This window comes from Podarcis pityusensis (assembly GCF_964106645.2).
Source record: "Podarcis pityusensis genome assembly, chromosome: 1".
NCBI classification, from domain to species: Eukaryota; Metazoa; Chordata; class Lepidosauria; order Squamata; family Lacertidae; genus Podarcis; species Podarcis pityusensis.
Genome location: NC_138028.1, coordinates 4,966,523 through 4,988,563, shown reverse-complemented (window position 1 = coordinate 4,988,563; position 22,041 = coordinate 4,966,523). Strand labels below are relative to the sequence as shown.

Here is a 22,041-nt window from a genome sequence, read left to right as displayed (position 1 = left end):
TCAAAGGCGGTGGGGGGCAGTCCGGTGTTCTTTGTGGACAAAAAAGGGACTAATCAGCCCAGATTAGTCGTAGATTACCGGGAGTTAAACCTGGTATCAGAACCCATGACCTTCCCAATGCCCAGGATTGACGACATTTTAACAAGGGTGAGGCAGGGGAATTTTTTTTACCAAGCTGGACCTCAGGGGAGCGTACAATTTGATCAGGGTAAGGGAGGGGGACGAATGGAAAACCACCATGTTCACCCCCCTGGGGGCTTTTGAGTACTTAGTCATGCCATTTGGATTACAATCGGGCTCTGCCTGCTTTCAAGCATTCATGCACCACGTGTTGGGGCCCCTGCTGTACAAGAACTGCGTAGCCTTCTTGGACGACGTCTTAATCTATTCAGACAATGAGAAGCAACATGTCAGAGACGTCAGGGAAGTACTAAAGAGGCTGCAGAAGCACCAGTTGTGGGTCAAGCTGGAAAAATGCCAATTTCACACCAGAGAGGTCGAGTTTCTGGGGTACAATTTGTCAGACAAGGGACTAGCTATGGACCCAAGCAAGGTGCAGGCAGTGCTGGAGTGGAAGGCTCCCAAAACCCGGAAGGACGTGCAGAGGTTCCTAGGGTTCAGCAACTTCTACAGGAAGTTCATCAAGAACTTCGCCCACTTGACGGCGCCCATCACAGATTGTCTCAGTAGCAAAAGGAAGTTCGCCTGGACAGAAAGTGCCCAGCAATCCTTTGAAAGACTGAAGAAGGCGTTCGCTTCGGAAGAGCAGCTCCTGCACGTTAATCTGGAGAAGCCCATGAGGCTAGAGACCGACGCGTCCGACCGAGCCATTGGGGCGGTACTTTTGCAGCCGGGGGGGGGGCAAGCAGGACTGGAAGCCGTGTGCCTTTTTCTCGAGGAAGCTGAGCAAGTCGGAGCAAAACTATACGGTGTATGACCGCGAACTGCTGGTGATCTGCAATCATTTTATTTTTGATAGTTTTTTTAATAAAAAATAAAAGTGTGCCACTTTCTGTACCAACTTCATGGTGAGTACCGGCAACATTTTTCCCTTTAACAAACCCCCAAAAAACACTGGTTATAGGCCTCCAAGGACTTATGGAATGATAAAACTGAAATGACTTAAACGTTAAACGAAATTATATAGCCATTTGGCGCTTCTGCTGGGGTGGGTGGGATTGTTGAAGACTGATGGTTGCTTCTTGCAGAAATAAGTGAAAACAATAAAATATTTCGGGGGAAAGGATGGCTCCTGTCTGAAACCTTGGGGAGCTGCTATTGATTGAACAATACTGAGATAAATGGACCCAGTGTCTGAGTCAGTGCAAGGCAGAGTCCTATGTCCCGACTGGACCTCTGCAGCTGCTTATTAGAGCATTTTTAATCCAGTCATGGATCTCCAGACGTCCCATCTAGCTTGGCCTTCTGATCTCCCTACTTGCATTGTGCTTTCAGTCCCTGTACTCTTGCTCCATGGACGCCCTCAGGAAACTCGTGACAAGCATCGTAGAGGACCACCCAACACCTGAGCTGATGGTCGAGATGTTCCAGGTGAGCCGCAGGAGAAACTTTCTCTATTGGCGTTCATTGGTTTGGATTAGGCAACCAATTTAGAGACCTTTTCAGGCAGCTGGAGATGCTTAAAAGGCCTCCCCCACGACTTCCCTGCCTTCACAGGTGTTCCTGCTCTGCCAAATCCACTCAGGAATGAATTGCCATTTTTATTTTAGCTTTCAGACTGTCTTCCAGGGGATACTCACACAGAGAACATTGCAGTCGTCTTTCTGCAAGGTTACCAACGCATACATCTGTCAGTTTGCATTTCTTAGTGCAGAAAGTCTTGATCTGATGTGTAGAGATTTTTCCTATTCTACTTAATTCAAGAGGGTTCTGGAAGCTTCTGGAAGCTTCTCTGTGTGAAAGAAACTTCAGGATGTTTGGGTTATTTCTTCAGAGAAGCTGAGCACAGCTGGTTTAAACTGGTTTTCTTATCTCTTTCTGTCGAGGTCATGCTGACTATAAAAGTAAGGCCAGAAGGAGCCCGGGTGTCACTTTCACTTTCTATCTCTTTTCCTTCTGGTGTGGTGTTCTGTACATACTATGTTTAGCGTTAAGGTTTTAGACTTACAGTGGTACCTCGTGTTACGGACGCGATCTGTTCCAGAAGCCCGTCCGTCATGTGAAATGCCCACAACTTAAAACACTGCATCTGCGCAGGCGCGCAGTGCGATTTGGTCTTCTGTGCATGCGGGAAGCGCGATTTAGCACTTCTGCGCATGCGCGAGTGGCAAAACCCGGAAGTAACCCATTCCGGTACTTCCAGTTTGCCGCGGGACGTAACACAAAAAGATGCAACATGAAGCGGCCACAACACGAGATGTGACTGTATTATTAGTTATTGTAAGTTTAAGTTAAGTCTGCTGCAACTGGATTTCTTATGTACAGCGCCAATCCTGAATGTATTGGACCTGTGACCATTATGCTCATTTGCCCTCAGTAGCAGTAAAGCTCTGCTGGATGAAATTCAATTGCCTCTGATCTATTTTTTGGGAATCCTGCAACTTGTTTAAGCTTTTACTCTGCTAACTAACTATATGTTGGAATCTGCTCTGGATCAATATTGAGTAGAATTCCAACGACAACATCACGGTGGCAAGGCCGTGTGAGAATAGCCATAGCTAATGAGGTGGACAAAATTGGCAGTGTTTTTATATTGCAAACTGCCCTGTGATTGTCAGATGAAGGGCAGGATAGGAATTTAACAAAAATAGATTTTCTAATATCAGTTGCATTTGCCTTCCTGCTCCGCCAACAGCTCATAGACCCCTGGTTCACTGTATCGGACTGTAGCAGGGAGAGAGCGCTGCAGGCAAGCTCCCAGACCCTCGCTGCCTTCCAGGAGAACTTTCAGCTCCCCGTGAGTTTCCTTCTCTTCACCTGCTTGCCATCTGCTCAGTCTGCACATCTCTGCCCACTATCCCAGAAACTTCAGTGGGTGCAGAATGCTGCAGTGAGGCTCCTCACGGGGTCTCTGCCATGGGAGCATATTCACCCAGTGCTTTTCCAGCTGCACTGGCTCCCGGTGGAGTACAGGGTCAGATTTAAGGTGCTAGTTTTGACCTTTAAAGCCCTTCACAACCCAGGACCCTCGTACCTACCTCTCCTGGTATGCCCCGCGGAGAGCCTCAAGGTCCATAAATAGCAACACCCTAGTGGTCCCGGGCCCTAAGGAAGTTAGATTAGCTTCAACCAGAGCCAGGGCCTTTTCAACACTGGCCCCGGCCTAGTGGAATGCTCTGCTTTATGAGACCAGGGCCCTGCAGGATCTGATTTCTTTCCACAGGGCCTGTACGACAGAGTTGTCCCACCTGGCCTTTGGCTTGGAGCCAATTTGATTCCCTCCCCCTCTTTCTTTTTCCTTTTTTCTTTCTCCTCCTGTGATGAGGCTGCATTTTAATATTTTAATGTTTCAATATTTTAATTGTTGTATTTTAATCTTGTTTTTAAGTTGTATTCATTCAACTTGTTTTTATTATTGCTTGTTTGCCGCCCTGAGCCCGGCCTTGGCTGGGGAGGGCAGGGTATATATAAAGATTATTATTATTATTATTATTATTATTATTATTATTATTATTATCTGTAAGCAACACCATTAAAATGTAATCTTAAAAATGACTTAAAACACTCGCAGAAACGAATTGCGAACGGCTCTGAATGTACACATTTTTGCAAGGATTTCTACCCCCCACCAAAAAAATATATAATACATTTTCCCTGCTACTTTCACTGATATGTCCATGTTTGCACTCACTTCCCCCTAATGTTTCCACGCTTGTACACATAATTTGGGCAGATAATTTCAGTGCAAAATTGAGAGAAGGGTGACTTATGAAAGTTCACGCATTCATTCGAGAGGGGCAAATCAAGTAGCTCCTCGTTGAAAGTCAATCAGAATCAGATTTCTCCCCAGCCCTGGTCACCATCCATCTCACAAGTGGCATGGAGGGGGGACCCCCTGTCAGGAGGTCCTACACACGAGTAGGCATCCCGCAGAGACACATGCTCAACTGGCATGTTCTCTTCCACCTGGTCAGTCGTTCGGGAGCTTCAAAAGCTTTTTCCAGCCCAAACATCACAGCAACTGATACCAAGAGCATCAGCACACTTCAGGATCAGCAGAGTGTAGGCAGTCAGTGTTCAGACTCAGTAGCGCAGCTTTTCGGCTAAACTACGTTTATTTACATAGACCGTATTTTTCGCTCTATAAGACACACTTTTCCCCTCCTAAAAAATAAGGGGAAATGTGTGTGCGTCTTATGGAGCGAATGCAGGCTTTGTGTGCTCTCCCAGAAGCCAGAACCGCGAGAGGGAGCACTGCGCATCGCTCCCTCTCACTGTTCTAGCTTTTGGCTTAGCCGTGTGAAGCCTCCACAGGGCAGTGGGGAGCCTTCATCCCGCTGCCCTGCAGAGGCTTTGCGCAGCTATCCCTGGCTTTTGTGAGAGGTGGGTGAAGGGACAGAGTGTGTGGCTCTGTCCTTTCCCCCGCCTCCCAGAAAAGCTGCAAGAGCCGCGCTCCCTTTAAAGAGCAAGCAGCTCTTGCGGAAGGTCGGGGGAAAGCCAGGAGGCTTTCTTTTGCTGAAGCCAGGAGGGCAAGAGGGATCGGTGCGCACTGATCCCGCTTGCTCTCCTGGCTTCAGGGATAGCCCCCCAAAGCCTCCTGAGCGAAGATGGAGGAGCACTCCCTCTTCGCTCAGGAGGCTTCTTGTTTCTTGTTTTCCTCCCCTTCGTCTTATGGTTGGGTGCGTCTTATAGAACGAAAAGTACGGTACACACTCGGAGCATCTTGACTCAGCTCCTTCCTCTTCAGCATCAGACAGCAAAGAGAGAGAACAAAAGGACACATGTCCTACAACACAGTAATAAAAACATCCTATCTCCTTCACTTCCCACAATGTGGAATGAAAACATACACCATCATGTGATGTAAACAATCCCATGACTGCAACACGGGGAAAGAATCCTAACACTAACACACACACCCCAAAGACCCCCGCCTCTGTTGCAGGTCATAAAGATCAGACAGGCTCAAATGAACAGATTTTTAAAAATCTTTCTTTTTCTGTAGGATGGAGAAAATTTCCAGCAATTTGGGTCACTGGTGGCATTCCTTGCCCCCTACACCTGTGATGGCTCCATCAGATGCCGGCAGTGGGCTGCCCAGTGCATTACTTGCCTTTTGCACATACAAGGTGAGGATGTTTTGAACGGGGGCAGTGTGAACTCCCAACCTTCACTCCCCTTTCTGATTGGTTGGTTGGTTGGATGACTGGTTGAGTGATCAATTTAGTTTAATGGAGGAGAGGGCTATCGATAACTACTAGCAATCGTTTTTTCTGGGGGTACACATACCCCTAAACATTTTGTGAATCTTTGTACTTTTGTCCATTTACTGTATTTTTTCCGATTTGAACTGCCACAGTTTTTGCTCCATAAGACGCACCTGACCATAAGACGCACCCAGTTTTTAGAGGAGGAAAACAAGAAAAAAATATTCTGTGCAGAGCGTGTAAGCGGCTCTCGCTTTTCTTGCTTCGAAGCAAGCAAACAAAGCGAGAGCCGCTTACATGGCTTCTGTCCAGTTTTGCGCAGCTCTCACTTTGCTTGCTCCATCCCAGAGCGAGAAGAGGAGGAGGAGACATCGGGACAGGTGCTTTGCTTGCTTTACAGAGAGGCAGGAGGAGATCCGTGGCTCCCATCCATCCCTCCTCCCGCCTCGCTGTAAAGCCAGCAAGAGCTGGACTGACAGGAGCCATGGCTCTGACTGCGGAGGTATCCCTCAGCTCGCAACTGCAGTGGCAGCCAAGGGATTCTGTCAGGGAGCTGCCATCGGCTCAGGGGGGAGAGGGGAAAAGCCGGATGGATTGCAGAGAGCCCCCAAAGATCATGGGAAGCAGCACCACCTCAGCAGAGGAGAGTAACCACGCCTCCAGTGGAGAGGAGCTTCAGGGCTCGGAGGAGGCGAGGCGGTGCCAGGACACCTTGCCTGGGCAAAGCGGGGAGGAGAGATGTCCTCCGTTACCCACGCCCTCCTTGCGCAGTAGGCTTTCGCGCCGAGAGGGAAAGCGCAGATTGGGCGTCAAGAAACTACTCTGCTGCGGAAGGTTTAAGGACCGCCCACTGACGGTTTCTGCCAGTGAATGAGCCAGCCACGGAATAGTGGCACTCTGCATGGTGAAGGGTTTTGGGCACCAATAACGAGGCTTTACAGCCGACCAGGGAGGCATTTGCCTGATTGCTCTCGAGTAACCCCCTGGTAACCTTACAGATCCCTCTGCTGTCCAGTGCATTCGCTCCGTAAGACACACGGACAATTCCCCTTACTTTTAAGGAGGACAAAAGTGCGTCTTAGGGAGCGAAAAATAAGGTATAAAATGGTGATTTTCTTGAGTCAAAATGCAGGTACCCCAAAACATTTTTTAAGAAAAGAGAACATTGGCTGCTAGCCATGACAGTTGTGCTCTTTTTGGACAGCTGGAGGCAGAAATGCTTCTGTAGACCTGTGGCTGGAAACCAGAGGAGGGGACCTGCTTCTGGGTTAATAATAATAATAACAACAACAACATGTTATCCTTTGAAGGAAAACTACTTGAAAATTATTTACAGGTGGTATTTAACTCCAAGTAGGCTTGCTAAGACGTATAAGACTGAATCAGATAACTGCTGGAGATGCAAAGAGGTGGAAGGAAGTTCTTTCACATGTGGTGGACTTTTAAAAGGGTAAAAGAATATTGGGAAATGATCCATAATGAATTGAAAAAAATGTTTAAAAATACTTTCATTCAACCGTGGTAAGAGAGCAGGGATTTGTGATATGTAAAATGAACCATGGAAAGAGAAGAAGGGAAGCCATTGATATCTTAAGGATGTAAAAATTGTAGCGCCCCCATGGTGGGGCGCTACATTCACACATTGGCCCTTCGCATCTTCGTGAATGTAGCGCCCCACCATGGGGGCGCTACAAAATGAGTACTTTACATAGTAAAACAGAAAGATTAAATTATTATTATATAATCTTTTTATATGCAACAGCGGTCGCCTGTCTATTAATAGCATCTAATTGGAAGGGGGGAAGATACCAACACTAACGGAATGGCAAAATAAATTATTAGACTTTGTGGAAATGGCTCAATTAACAAATAGTTTGAAGTAACACAAAACAATTATTTTCTCAAAAATGGGAAATGTTTAAGAGATACTTACGGGGGGGAAACAGCGACATATTATCTATGGCAGTGTTTGAATGCCCCTTGTGTATGAAAAATATCAAGAAATAAAGGAAAATCGGTACGATATGTTGTAAGAAAGTATTAGAAAGTATATTAAATGTAAGGTAATAATTATAAGTACATTCAAAATCATAAAGGTCAACAATATCGGGAAATGATGGGAAGTCTACATTTACTTTATTTTACTTTATTTTGTTATATGTTACTTTATTTTATGTAATATTATTTCATCTTAGCTTAGTTGAAATCTAAGTGGAACTAGAAGTTTAAATTAACACCATATGGTAAATTAATTTAAGAATATGTATTTTTCTTTGTATGCATGTGTATGTGTGAAGTTAAATCTGTAATGATATTAATGAGTTTCAATAAAGAATTTTTTTCACCAAAATAATAATAATAATAATAATAATAATAAATGCTTCCACCTGTCAGCTGAGCGGGAGGTGTAACCTTCATAGGATCATAGAATTGTATAGTTGGAATCGACCTCGAGGGTCATCTATTCCAACCCCCTGCAAGGCAGGAATCTCAGCCTTCCCCAAGCTCTGATGACTATCTCACACAAGGAAACCATGAGGTTCTCACCTTTCTTAAGCTGCTACCGAAGAAACAGAAGCCAGCTATTCGGGACTCTTAACCCATAATTGGCCAGACTAAAACCATAGAATCATAGCATGCCTCCTTGCAACAAAATCTATCCAGCCTGAAATGAACTGGTCAGGAAATAGATCCATGGTTATTCTCTCTCTCCCCTCCCTGTTGGGACGCTGCCGGGGAGACGGGGCCATTTGGCAGGCCCCCAGCTGGCTCCAGCCACCGGCCGGAAGCCGGATGATCTCCAGTCCTCGGAAAACCACTTCCGAACTTGAGAGGAGGTGGAGTTGTGGGCTTCACGCCCTCTCCACGTGCGCAGGGGCTGGCTCTCAGCCTCCACACGGTTGAGGGGACCCCTGGCCGCGTCATCCCCTGGCCAGCTTGCGCGATATCACACTGGCGCGGCCAGGGAGCTCCCTCTTTTGCCGCCACCCCCCCTTTAGGTTTTCCTTTTGACCTTGCTATGGACCTTGGTTGGTCACCGTTAAGGGGCCTGGTAGGAATTTTTTCCACTTGGCAAACTTGGTTTTTTGCCCACCTCGTAGCAAATTGTCACAACTTCCTCGGCATTGGCAGTTAGGCATTGGTAGGGATATTGTCATGTAGATGAAGGGGGGGAGGAAGCGCCATCATCTCCTCCGAATATCGAAGGGTAGTCCGGTAAAGGATTCCGGGGGGCGTGGCCCTGTCCGAAGCCTGGGGAGGTGAGGGCCTAAGGCACCCCCCCGAGCGGTGACCCCGGGGGAGTTCCTAGTTGATGTGCATCAGCAGGACTCCCCCTATTGGTGGTTAACCCTTCCCGGTCTTCAAGCAATCGGGCTGAAGCCGGATAGTCGGTTAGGACCAATGCCTAAACCAATACTGCTCATTCCTGTAACCAATAAAGTTGTGGCCATTTTTTGCCCATTAACCTAAATATTTGTGTCATGTGTCTTTATTTCCACCGGGGGGGAGGTGGGAACTCGCCACACAACATGCAAACAGCGACACAAGCCTCAGATACCTTTAGAGCCTTGGCACGCTCTAGTCATAGAATCCTAGAGTTGGAAGAGACCACAAGGGCCATCGAGTCCAACCCCCTGCCAAGCAGGAAACACCATCAGAGCACTCCTGACATATGGTTGTCAAGCCTCTGCTTAAAGACCTCCAAAGAAGGAGACTCCACCACACTCCTTGGCAGCAAATTCCACTGTCAAACAGCTCTTACTGTCAGGAAGTTCTTCCTAATGTTTAGGTGGAATCTTCTTTCTTGTAGTTTGGATCCATTGCTCCGTGTCCGCTTCTCTGGAGCAGCAGAAAACAACCTTTCTCCCTCCTCTATGTGACATCCTTTTATATATTTGAACGTGGCTATCATATCACCCCTTAACCTCCTCTTCTCCAGGCTAAACGTGCCCAGCTCCCTTAGCCGTTCCTCATAAGGCATCGTTTCCAGGCCTTTGACCATTTTGGTTGCCCTCCTCTGGACATGTTCCAGTTTGTCAGTGTCCTTCTTGAACTGTGGTGCCCAGAACTGGACACAGTACTCCAGGTGAGGTCTGACCAGAGCAGAATACAGTGGCACTATTACTTCCCTTGATCTAGATGCTATACTCCTATTGATGCGGCCCAGAATTGCATTGGCTTTTTTAGCTGCCGCGTCACACTGTTGGCTCATGTCAAGTTTGTGGTCAACCAAGACTCCTAGATCCTTTTCACATGTACTGCTCTCAAGCCAGGTGTCACCCATCTTGTATTTGTGCCTCTCATTTTTTTTGCCCAAGAGGGAACTCGCCACGCAACATGCAGAGTGAAGAACTTCTCACAACGGAAGTGGCGGACAGAGACATGTGTAAGCATTATTTCCAGGCGTTTATTCAGCATAGTTCAGGAAGAAAGAAAAAGCATGTCTGCTTCCCTTCGTGTCCAAGCACACAGCAGTATAGCAAAAGCAATATACAAATGGAAGTTCCCAGCAGACTGTGCTGGAAGTAAACAGGCATGTGACACACAACAGTCATGCCTGTTCCTTTGAAGGTGGAACGGAACTATATCCTAACACTCCCTTCTTGCCTTTTCTTTCCCAGCTCAGTCAAAAGTCACAGCAGAGGAGGAAAAAGAAATGCTGGCTGCCTGTCATGACCTGAAGGAAGAGGTCCCCCGCGCTCTATTCGAAGCTTCATGCAGAATGGCCAAGGTGAATTTCCCAATCATTTGGGTAACATCTGTGGACCAGATTTCATTAAATCACAGAACTACAGAGTTGGAAGGGACCCCAAGGACCATCTTAAGGTCCATAAATAGCAACACCCTAGAGGTCCCGGGCCCTAAGGAAGTCAGATTAGCCTCAACCAGAGCCAGGGCCTTTTCAATGCTGTCCCCGGCCTGGTGGAACACTCTGTCTCATGAGACCAGGGCCCTGCAGGATCTGATTTCTTTCCGCAGGGCCTATAAGACAGAGTTGTTCCGCCTGGCCTTTGGCTTGGAATCAACTTGATCCCTCCCCCTCTTTCCTTTTTCCTTTCTCCTTCTGTGATGGAACTCCTATTTGGGGACTTTCCTGGCTTTTTTCTGGCCCATGTAAGACCAGTCTGGATACTTGGTCTTGGTGAAGATTTGACATTTTCATCCCCAAAAAAGTTTTTGATTTGAGTTTCCACTGAAATGAGGCTGCATTTTAATGTTTTAAGGTTGTATTTTAATCTTGTTTTTAAGTTGTATTTCAATCAATTGTTTTTATATTGGGTTCAGTTACAGATGTGTATCTGAAGAAGTGTGCATGCACACGAAAGCTTATACCAAGAACTAACTTAGTTGGTCTTTAAGGTGCTACAGGAAGGAATTTTTTTATATTGGGTGTTAGCCTCCCTGAGCCCGGTCTTGGCTGGGGAGGGCGGGGTATAAATTATTATTATTATTATTATTATTATTATTATTATTAAGTCCAACCCCCAGAAATGCAGGAATCAGAGATGAAGAATCCGCAACAGATTTCCATCCAAGCTCTGTTTTAAAATCTCCAGCAAAGGATAACCCTGTTGGGATACTGCCAGGGAGACAAAGTCCATCATGGCCCCCAAGCCGTGTCCGGACGTCCGTCGATCTCCCGTAGGCACGCAGTATCAGCAATTAGCGACATGAGCTCCAGAAATAGCCTGCCACATTCTAGAGCCGATGCACACTCTCTATCAGCAGATAATGCACAGCAGAAGTCGCACTCAGGAGAGCATTATTTACAAGTTTATTCTGCGTTGATCAGAACAAATAAAAACATGACTGCCTGCTTCAGTGTCTCCAACACCGAGAGAGAAACGAAAGCAATAGAAAACATAAACTTCCTGTGAACAGGAAATGCGCAGACTCTGTGACTCACAAAGCCTGCTCCCTTTTAAGGTGGAACGGAAATATCCTAACAAACCCACCACCTTCAAGGGAGTACATGCCACTTCCATTTCTTTGACGATTTCCCCCTCTATGGTCAGAATGAACCACAGTTGCATTTCAGTGCAATTGTTATTGTGATCATAGGTTCACAAACCTTTACTTTTGGCGTTTTCACAGGTGGTCAGCGTGCATTTCCCACCAGATCAAGCCCTGGATTTCATCGAGGTCATCCTGGAAGACCTGGTGTCCGGAAATGAAATGTGCGCCATTTCTGCTGGCCGCTGGCTGCTAACCATCCTTTGGGACTCCGGAGACTCTATGGGAGCCCAGGTGACTACTTGCCACAATGGGGGGGGGGGCTATTATAAGCTTTGTTTGACATGTGTCAGACAGGTCTCCAAAGGCACCAATCTACAATAGGTTGTTGGAGCAGGCTTTGGCTGGTGTGGAAGCTTGGCTTTAGGTTTTGAGCAGAGGCAGGGATCATGTTTCATAGTCCTTTGCGGGGGGGGGGGGTACATGCCAGTTGTGGGTGGGGCTGGATGGGCAAGTTGGCTGAGTGATGGATGCTACTCTCACCTTCGCACATTCTGCCCATGCCCAACACATACCCAACACTGCCAGGTAAAAGCTCTTGCAGAGGACACACAGCAGGGCCAGGGAGGGGTGTGGCCTTGTAGAAGGGGGTGTGGCCAAAGAGAGCCCCAGGGGCCAGGTAGAGAGGCTTGGGGGTGCATGTGGCCCCCATGGCTGAAGTTCCTCACCCTTGTTTTCGAGCAACCAATGAACATAAACCGAAATTAAATTTTGACCTAACCAGCTTAGCACAGCAGAGCACCACTGGGTCCTGAATGAAGTACAGTCGTACCTTGGTTTTCAAACGGAATCCGTTCCAGAAGTCAGTGCGACTTCCAAAACATTCAGAAACCAAAGCGTGGCTTCTGCAGCCAATTGGAAGCCGCGGAAGCCACGCCGGATGTTTGTCTTCCAAAAATCATTCAAAAACACTCACTTCCGTTTTTTGATTGTACGGGAGCCAAAACGTACGAGTTCCAAGGCGTTTGGCATCCAAGGTACGACTGAACTTGGTTTTACTTCTGCAAAAACAAAGCAGATACTCTTCCATTGAGCTACAGCCTTTCCCCCAAATAGGATTGCAATGTTAATCTGTTCGTGGTGTGCACATTCCTTGGACCAACCCACCCCCTTGGGCTGTATAAGACCATATAGAAATATAGGGCTAGGGAAATGCCTCTCTCTGAAACCCCAGAGAGCCATTGTGAGTATGATAGAGAGCCAGCAGGCCTAGTGGCCTGGCTCGGGACAAAGCAGGTTCTTATGCTCCTTTGTTCAAAGAAAGCAGAGTAGCGTTAAATTTCTAAGAAGGTATTTGGAATTTCTAGAATGCAATTGACTCAAACGAGTGGGAATGCTGATAGTAATGCATGCACCTGAATTGCTCCTGTCAGGTTTCAGAGATCCTGGACATTTTCTACAGCCGCTTGCCCACCATCAAACAGGAAGATCTGCGGCAGGTCCTTGTGGAAGCTGTGGCTGCTGTCTCCCATTTTCACCTGGACTCCGTGATCGAGAGCCTATTCTGCCGCCGCCTCCCGATGGACAGGTGCATGCCAGCATTAAGCTGAGGCTTTTGTACATTTGGGGGGAGACTGCATCTGCATTTCAGCCCACAAATTGGACCTACTGGGTTTAAGTGAATGGTGCTTATGGGAAAACAAATCCTCTTCAACTTATGTGTTGTTGCATTGCAGTGAAACGGGTGAACTCTGGAGGTCTCTAGGCAAAGACCCTTCCCAGGCCTTACTGATTTTATGCAAGTTAGCGGCCAGGGTGGCAGAGCCTTCAAGTCTGGAAGCCCCTTTCTCCTCAGGCAGCAATGAGAGCATAGAATTTGCAGATGAAGGACCTCTCAAGGTGAGCGAAAAGAAGTGAGGAGCAGTTGGGAAACATGGAGGGATTCTTAGAGAGGAGAGATTTCAGCTCGCTTAATGTAGACTGAAAAACATAAGAGCGTCAGGAGAGCCTGGTTACTGGGGTAGCCTCACACGCACCAGAAATCTGTTGGATGGTCTTTTGTTCTTGGTTGAAGAGGAAAATATAGGTATATATGAAAAAGAGAATTCCAGGATGCCTAAGATCCAGGTTTGGGGCAAGTACTCTTTGGTGAGAGAACTCCAGCATAAAATTTTCTCTCCTAAGTTGTTTCCAAAGTCCCTCTCTTCTCTCTTAGCATAGAAAGAAACCTCACATTTTGTAAGTTAAAAATGCTTTACTTACAAACTCTTCCAAGGTCACATTCATGTGCTTTTCCATACAGCAGTCAGAAAATCAGGCAGTCTTGGAAGGTGGACTCTCCTTCACCAGAGGTTTTTCAGCATAGACTGGATAGCTGCCTGTCAGCGATTCTTTCGCTGTGATTCCTGCATTGCAAGAATTTGGACTAGATGTCAGGGACTGGGCAGAGGAGGAATGGTGGAGACCGCCTCCCCAGCCTGACCCTTCCAGAGAAGAAGAAGACAGCTCAGAATTACAACGGGGGTTTGAGGGAGGTCACAGCTCAGAGGCAGACGAGGGGGAAAGCTGGGAAATAAAGGGAGAGGAGGATGAGGAAGAGGAACCACCAGAAGGACAACAGCTGATGGACACAGTGTCCTTAGAAAGCATTCCAGACCCTCCCCTCCCAGAACCTGGCAAGCCTTGAAAGTAGGAGAGCAAAGAGCTCAGAAGCAAAGGGCCCTCAGCACCACCCATAGAGGAGATGGTGAATGAGGAAGTGGGAGAAAAAGGGGGTGGAGAGTCACTCGGGACAACGCCATTACTCCAAGAGGCTGTTAGAATTCCTGCTCCATGATTGCAGTCATGGGATTGTTGTCTTTCACATGACGGTATATGTTTTGACTCCACAGAGTGGGAAGTGACGAAAACAGGGTGTTTGTGTTACTGTGTTCCATGAAGTGGGACTATTGTCCTTTGTTCTTTTTCTCTTTGCTGTCTGATGCTAGAGAGAGAGAGAGGGAGCCATGTTGCAGTGCTCCGTGTGTGTTTATATGTAAATAAAGTAGATTAGCCAAAATGCTGAGTTGCTGAGGTCTGTTACGCATGACGCACAAACTCTGCAGATCCCTAAGTGTGCCGGTGTCGGTTGGCATCGGTTGCTGTGATGTTCGGGGAGAAGAAAGATTTTGAAGCTCCCGAACGATTGACCGGGTAGGAGGCAACATGCCAGTCGGGCATTTATGTCTCTACCAGGGTCCTACTCGAGTGTAGGCTGAACTCCTGACAGAGGCTGCGTTCCAAGCCTCTCTCTGTAAATATTGAATAAAAAGCAGATGGTAAGGACTTTCCCTTGTCTTATCCGTTCCTGGCAACCTGCTGTGGGGGTTGTTTCCTCCGCCGCTTGATACTAGATGACCACAGGAACCTCTTCCGACTCTACAATTCCATGATTCAGTTCTACGACGGCCCTTTTACTGGAAGACGTCCTCTCACACACCCAGGTGTCCTTTCATTCTCTTGCTGTTTCTCTGTTCAGGCCACTTGCGCCATCTACGAAGTCCTGTCCGTGCTACACACCGAAGAGGGCATCCCAGAGCTGTTCCCAGAGCTGTTCTGCACTCTCCTAAAGCAGGTCAGCAAAACCCTGGAGAAGAGGATGCCCTTTTACGAGGGTCGCCGGAGGCTGTTTCTGAGAGAGCAGCATGTGTCTGAAGGCAACCCTTGCAGGTCAGTCTCCCATTTGCCCACCTCTTTTCGCATGGGCCTCCTCTGGAAGATTATAGATCTTGGGTCTGGGCTTTGAATTATAAAAAATGTTAAGAATCTCATTTATTAGGAAACCAGAGGCATATCTGTTAGGCATTACTGATTCAGATATTCCTTAAAAATTTAAAGATTTTTCTTCGTATGCAATATGGCAGTGAGAGTTCTTATAGTTATAAGGTGGAAGAGCGACAGAATTCTTTCTAGACAAGAGTGGATACAAAAATTCACTGAATATGGTGAATCAGATAGTCTATCTGAAAAAAATTAAAAATAAACCGAGAATTGAATTTGTATCAAAATGGGAAGCCTTCAGGACATATCTTAAACAAAATTATACCATGTTAAAATCTGTAGCAGCTTTTGAGTCACCCCAGCAGTTTTTATTAATTAGTTAGATAAATATAAACATTTATAAATTGTGAAAATTTATATAAATTTATATAAAAAATAGTATTTTGATACGGCAGTAAATTTATGTAAAAAGAATTAAGGAATAAATGGGAGGTATAAAAGATAATGAATTTTTTTTATTGTAACATGAAATTGCAATCACAAATTTATGTCATAATTTTTATCTTATTAACAGATGGTGTAAATTTTATTTTCTTTCCTTTCCCCTCCCCTGTTAAGTTGTACCCCTTTTCGGTATTGGTTTTTTGTTTTTTGTTGTTGTTTTTTGTATGTAATAAGCATGGAAATAAGCATGAGGGGGGGAAGCCTTATGAGGAACAGTTGAGGCAATTGGGTATGTTAAGCCCGGAGAAGAGGAGACTGAAAGGTGATACGATACCTGTCTTCAAATAACTGAACGGCTGTGTCACATAGGAGGTGTGATGGCCTGGGACTGGGGCTCGGAGACTCAGTCTGCACCGAATCCTTTGCCTCAGGCATCACCTGAACCAAGTCTGGGGCCTGATCCTGAAGAACCCCAGTCTGCACAGGTTCCCCTGCAACAAACACCAGCTGGGCCGTGTCAGGGGCCTGAGCCTGCCCTGGCTCCAGATGCGGGGATGACCTCGTTGCCTTCAGCTGGGCCGTCACTTACAGCTGCTCCACTACCAGTTGGGTCAGGGGAGGCTGAGGCGGCCTCTGGGTCTAGTAACCCACCGACGTCTCCCAAGCTGCAGAGACTAAGGTCTGAGAGAAGGAGAGACCTGAGTACTCGCAGGAGGAGGGCTCACCTTTGGGCAAAACAGGGAGGTGAGTCGCCGGGGGATCAGGACCGGACGCTACCCCGACAGAGATAAAAGGCTGTCGGACCCTGCCCCATGTTGCGGGAGCAACATTGCTGTATGCCAGATCCTGCCTGAGATCCTGTGCCTGTCCTTGCCTGGTTTCCTGCCTCATGTCCAGCCTTGGCTCTGTGGGACTGACTCCTAGTGGAACCCTCAGATTCTGGACCAGTCCTGGACCGCATTTCACGGGTTACCCCTGAGCCCAGCACAGAAGGTGGGGCAAGATTGCTTTCTGTCGCTGTGGAAGGTAGGACCCAAACTGATGGATTCAAGCTACAAGCAAGAAGATTCCGACTAAACGTTAGGAATAACTTTCTGACAGCAAGGGCTGCTTAAGAGAGGAATGGACTCCCTTGGGATGTTGTGGACGCTCCTTCCTTGGAGGCTTGTAAGGCGGGGATTGGGTGGCCATTTGTCAGGGGGTTTTTAGTTGAGACTCCTGCATTGCAGGGGGTTGGACTAGATGACCCTTGTGGTCCATTCCAGCTCTACAGATCTATGGTTTCCTGTGACAGCAGCCCTTCTGAACAAGTAAATTTGCATATACAGAGGCCTCTCTTGTCAGCCTGCAGGAACTGATCTAACAACCCCATGAACATAGCATACAGATGTGCAAACCTTGGGCTTCCTCTTAGACAGCTGCACATGCAGAGTTCCATCTTTATGACTTCTTTCCATGCAAAACAGTCTTTTTTATTTTTATTTTTAATTTGTGTGATTTCTATCCTGTCCTTCTTCCCAATGGGAGCCCAAGACAGCAAAAAGCTAGGAAAGCAAAATGCTATAAAATAAAATAAAGACATTCAGTACATCAAGAAAAAGTTAAAACATAAAGTACATCAACAAACATTTAAAAACAGTCCCATAGCCCTCACAGCTATTAATTTCCAGGTTGCCAGGAGCTATAGCTTTTGGCCATCAAACCTCCCAAATGAATAGAATTGTGTGTTGTTGTTTTTTAATTGCTCCTGAATGTTAATAATGAGAGGCAGACACATCTCACCAGGAAGAGGGTTCCACAGATGGGGAGCCACCACCAAGAATACCCTGTTGCAGAGGGTGGCACAATCAAAAAGGCCGCCCGTGCCTGAAATGGTTGATATTGGGAAAGGCAGGTTTAGGTAGTTGGATCTCGTCATTTATGGCTTTGAACGTTAATCCTAACCCCTTGAAATATGCCCAGCTAGGTCACCCGCAGCTGCTGGCTCAGTGCTTTTAGGACCAGAGTGGCAGACCATTTTCAGTTTGTATTGGTCTGTTCTGCTTCAAGTATCCGACTTTGACCTTCTTCCGATTCAGATACCCTTTCTGTGCCCTTTTGCTCCACAGACTTTCTGTGGCAAGTCTGAAGGCTCTCGTGTTGAAGCTTACCACTGATCCATCACTGGCAGAGTTTGGAGAGGTGAACATCTGGACTTCACTTGGTGATCCTAGAACCCACCAGGAGGGGGCTTCTTTGCTGGCCAGGTGAGGGTAAAGGTAAAGGGACCCCTGACCATTAGATCCAGTCGTGACCGACTCTGGTGTTGTAGCGCTCATCTCGCTTTATAGGCCGAGGGACCTGGTGTACAGCTTCCAGGTCATGTGGCCAGCATGACTAAGCCGCCTCTGGTGAACCAGAGCAGCGCATGGAAACACCGTTTATCTTCCCGCCGGAGCGGTACCTATTTATCTACTTGCACTTTGACATGCTTTCGAACTGCTAGGTTGGCAGGAGCAGGGACCGAGCAACGGGAGCTCACCCCGTTGCGGGGATTCGAACCGCTGACCTTCTGATCAGCAAGTCCTAGGCTCTGTGGTTTAACCCACAGCGCCACCCGCGTCCCTAACAGGTGAGGGACTTGGGATTTCTTAGTGAACTAAGTCCTTCATTTGATGTTTGCCACACTTCCTCTTATATTCAGGAGCAGTGGACTATGGAGCTGAGGAACTGCCACATTCCTTTGCTTTCCTATACAGAGTTCCACAGACGATCAATGAAACATTTCAGGCTATCTGCTATCTATGTGGGGAAATCGTTTGCCTGTTGGCTATGCATTTGGTCACCTTCTAAGAGATTGCAATCAAATTATGCAGGATGCTTCCTGAGATCAAGGAGCAGATTTTTGGACAATGGCCCGCGATTTAGAATCAATAACAACAGCAATAATAATACCTTTATTGTCATTGTGCAACCTGTGTACAATGAAATTAAACGAGCCTCCCCCCGCCCAAACAATCAAGATCGTGGACTTAACCTTTCGGAATGACACTTGAAGGAATGGGTTTCCCAAACCCAAAACTGACTGTGCAGGCAGTTTGAAACTGCACCAAAATCCCTATTTTTCCTTAGCTAAAATCCATTAACTTGAGCTCTGAGTCAATGTATAAACAAAAACCGGCTGTGCTCAGAGACCTCTCCTTTATCAGTTTGTGACGGCAGGGATGACCCTGACTGCACCAGTAGAACAGAGAAGACACGTCCGTGCCTTATCTTATGTGCTGACCATAAAAGACGCACAGACCTAAGTCTGGGAACAACGCCAGAGCATGTTCTCGGAGATGATGACCTCTTCCTCCAAGATAAGAGTAGGAAGAGGAAGATCGTTTTACGGTCAGAAGTACAGGAAGGAATTCCCTTTTATGGTTAAGAATGCTAAAGCAAGAACATATGTGAAGTCAACCTGCCTACCTAGTCTGACGTGGTTGGATTCCTGGGGAAGGAGGGAGGATATATATACTGGAAGGTATATATACTGCATATATATACTGCATGAAACTTCTTATTTCTTTGGACTTGCTATGGACTGACCAAGCAAGTGCCTTCTGCTATCCGGAGAGCAGAATAAACTCTTTCTTTGAACCAACTTCGGTGTCATTTGACTTCCTTCCTCCTGTCCCGGAGCAACGCAGACCCAATCGGTGAACTCCAATAAGGCTACACACTGATTTTAACCAAATGTTGCACAATCCTCCCCAAGTTCAAGAAGTCTGTTTGGAAATAATTGGAATCCGTAGACTGATGGTTTTAAAGTTGCAATGATTTTAACCACTGATTTCAAACTGCACTGGTTATTTGGGTTCTTAGAATTCCCAGGCAATGCCAGTTATGGGGATGATTATGGCAATAACAATAATAACAGCAATAATTTATTAGTAATACAGTGGGACCTTGGTTCCCAAACTTAATCCATTCCGGAAGTCCGTTCCAAAACCAAAGCGTTCCAAAACCAAGGTGCGCTTTACCATCGAAAGTAATGCAGACTTTTAAAAACAACCCCTAAAACAGCAATTTAACATGAATTTTACTATCTAACGAGAGCATTGATCCATAAAATGAAAGCAATAAACAATGTACTGCAGCCACACAATCAATCAATCAATCAATCAGTCAGTCAGTCAATCAGTAGCTGAACTGGGTTCCACACAGTAACATAAAAAAGTGCCGCGAAAACAAAAACACAAAATAAATAGCAAAAACAGTCAGACCTCAGCATAACACTCAAAACAGCGTTTCCGTGCGCTGCTCTGGTTCGCCAGAAGCGGCTTAGTCATGCTGGCCACATGACCTGGAAGCTGTACGCCGGCTCCCTTGGCCAATAAAGCAAGATGAGCGCCGCAACCCCAGAGTCGTCCGCCACTGGACCTAAGGTCAGAGGTTCCTTTACCTTTTAAGATCATCTCTATGGGAGTATATTGTATTTAATTATGGGGTATGTGAGTTTTTAGGGGGCTAACCAGGATGGGATAGCTGGAATAGCAGGCTTGTTGGTTTCTGAATGTCTGATGTAGATTTTCAATTTCTTTGTTCTGTATGGGATAATGACGACAAAGATTATCGTATCATATCGTATTGGAATGAAGCTGCTCTGAACTAGGGGCACCGCGTATTTTGAATGACCCCAATTCAGACTCCCTCACTCGCCCACACAGCTGTAATGTTCCTTTTCCTCTTATAGACATCTGTTTCAGAATAGACTTTTGGACCACAAGATCATTGAGAACGCCCTCCCCTGGATGACTTCAGAGTCCGAAAAGCTTCGGCTGACAGGAACTGCCTTCTTTTCAGAGGTAAGACCTGGGCATCTCAGGTGGTGCTTTCAGAAGGTGCCGTGGTGTTTGAGCGTAAGAACGGAGAGCTCTGGCTTGTGTCCAGTGCTAGTCCTAATCAGTGTAGAGCCATTGAAATTAATGAACTTAAGTTTGCAATTCCCATGAATTTCAGGGGTTCTACTCTGAGTAGGACTAGCACTGGATGTGGTCTACTGTTTCCAGGAATGGCTCTGTGTTGTCACTGCATAGGGCAGTAGCAGAGAGAAAACAATAGCAATGAACATTTCTGCTTTGGCAAGAGGAATCGAAAGGACTTCCATAATCGAAAGTATATCTCTCTTCCTGAGAATGAGGAAATCCCAACGAAAGAAAAACTGATGAGCTATGCAGAATTGGCCAAGTTGACATATAAACTGCGTGACAAGGACAATCGTGACTTCAAGGAAGAATGGGAGCTTTTTGCAGATTATCTAAGAAGACAACAAAATGATTTGGACTCCTTGGCAGCTTTTGAATAAACATCCACAAGTTTATTAGTTGAATAATAATAATAATAATAATAATAATAATAATAATAATATCTTTATTGTCATTGCCCCCTTCGGGGACAACGAAATTACTTTATACAACGAATATATGAGAGATAAGGCAATGATATGTACAATTTTACAATATGCAGAGAACAGTATGTGCAAAGAAACCAGAGAGGGGAGCTGAGGGAAGTCCTGGGGGGGGGGGGGATAAAAAAGGGGGGAAATGTAAATGGATATATTGATTGATGATATGTTTGTTAAAATTATTTACACACACACCCACACACTGGTATCTCAGATTAAGAACTTAATTTGTTCTTGTGGTCCATTCTTAACCTGAAACCGTTCTTAACCTGAGGTACCACTTTAGCTAATCAGGCTTCCCACTGCCACCGCCACCGCGCAATTTCTGTTCTCATCCTGAAGCAAAGTTCTTAACCCGAGGTACTATTTCTGGATTATCCGAGTCTGTAACCTGAAGCAACTGTAACCTGAAGCATCTGTAACCCAAGGTACCACTGTATATATAATAATAATAATAATAATAATAATAATAATAATAATAGGTATATAAATGCAACGAAATAAGGTAAATAACTAAATGAATTTGTCTGTTTATTTGCAGGCGATTCGGGACCCCATGCTAGGAGAAAGGGTGCGTCTGAAATCCATTCTTCCCCTCCTGATGAAGAGGGCAGGAGACCAACACCTGGGCACACGCCAGATGGCAATCAAGGGCCTGGCAAATGTTCTCCTCGTGGCTGCAGACAAGGTGAGGCTTTGCTTTTTAAAGGTGGCATTATTGCAGGACGCCCGTGTGTCAAAGGCATCAGCTGAGGGTGGCAACATGAGACAGGGCCTTTTCTGCAGTGGCTTCCTGCTCGTGGAATGCTTTCCCCAGGGAGGCTCCCCTGGCGCCTAAAGATAGGCAACGAAGACGCCAGGTGAAAATGTTCCTCTTTAGCTAGGCATTTGGCTGATTAACATCCTATGGCTTTTTTTAAATGTGCTCGTAGAAGGGGGCTATCGGTTTGCTTTTTGTTTTGCTGTGTATTTTGTGGAATTCAACATCCTGGTCTTCTGATCGTTCTATCTGTGCAAGCTGGATAGTTCCGTTGGTTAGACTGTGGTGCTGATTTCACCAAAGTTGCAGGTTCAAACCCCATGTGGAACATATTTCTGCATTGCAAGGGGTTGTACTAGACCAGGGGC

At 46.3% G+C, this 22,041-nt stretch overlaps 1 protein-coding gene across 7 annotated transcripts in view; it reads left to right on the top strand.

The window, feature by feature from the left end:
- Nucleotides 1-22,041, top strand: part of LOC308476643 (maestro heat-like repeat-containing protein family member 2B) — a 94,883-nt gene that overhangs the window by 56,762 nt on the left and 16,080 nt on the right. For 6 of the 7 annotated variants that reach the window (XR_013986022.1, XR_013986023.1, XM_081004389.1 and 3 more), the window contains exons 26-36: nt 1,456-1,551; nt 2,816-2,917; nt 5,126-5,249; nt 9,950-10,059; nt 11,424-11,576; nt 12,716-12,870; nt 13,019-13,181; nt 14,800-14,990; nt 17,594-17,731; nt 20,203-20,314; nt 21,455-21,601. Coding sequence is in view for 5 of the 7 variants with exons in the window: in XM_081004389.1 (XP_080860515.1) it covers nt 1,456-1,551; nt 2,816-2,917; nt 5,126-5,249; nt 9,950-10,059; nt 11,424-11,576; nt 12,716-12,870; nt 13,019-13,181; nt 14,800-14,990; nt 17,594-17,731; nt 20,203-20,314; nt 21,455-21,601 (1,491 nt within the window). In the remaining 2 variants the exon portion in view is untranslated. The remainder of the gene's footprint in view (nt 1-1,455; nt 1,552-2,815; nt 2,918-5,125; nt 5,250-9,949; nt 10,060-11,423; nt 11,577-12,715; nt 12,871-13,018; nt 13,182-14,799; nt 14,991-17,593; nt 17,732-20,202; nt 20,315-21,454; nt 21,602-22,041) is intronic. The other variant, XM_081004391.1, reaches the window with a different exon arrangement.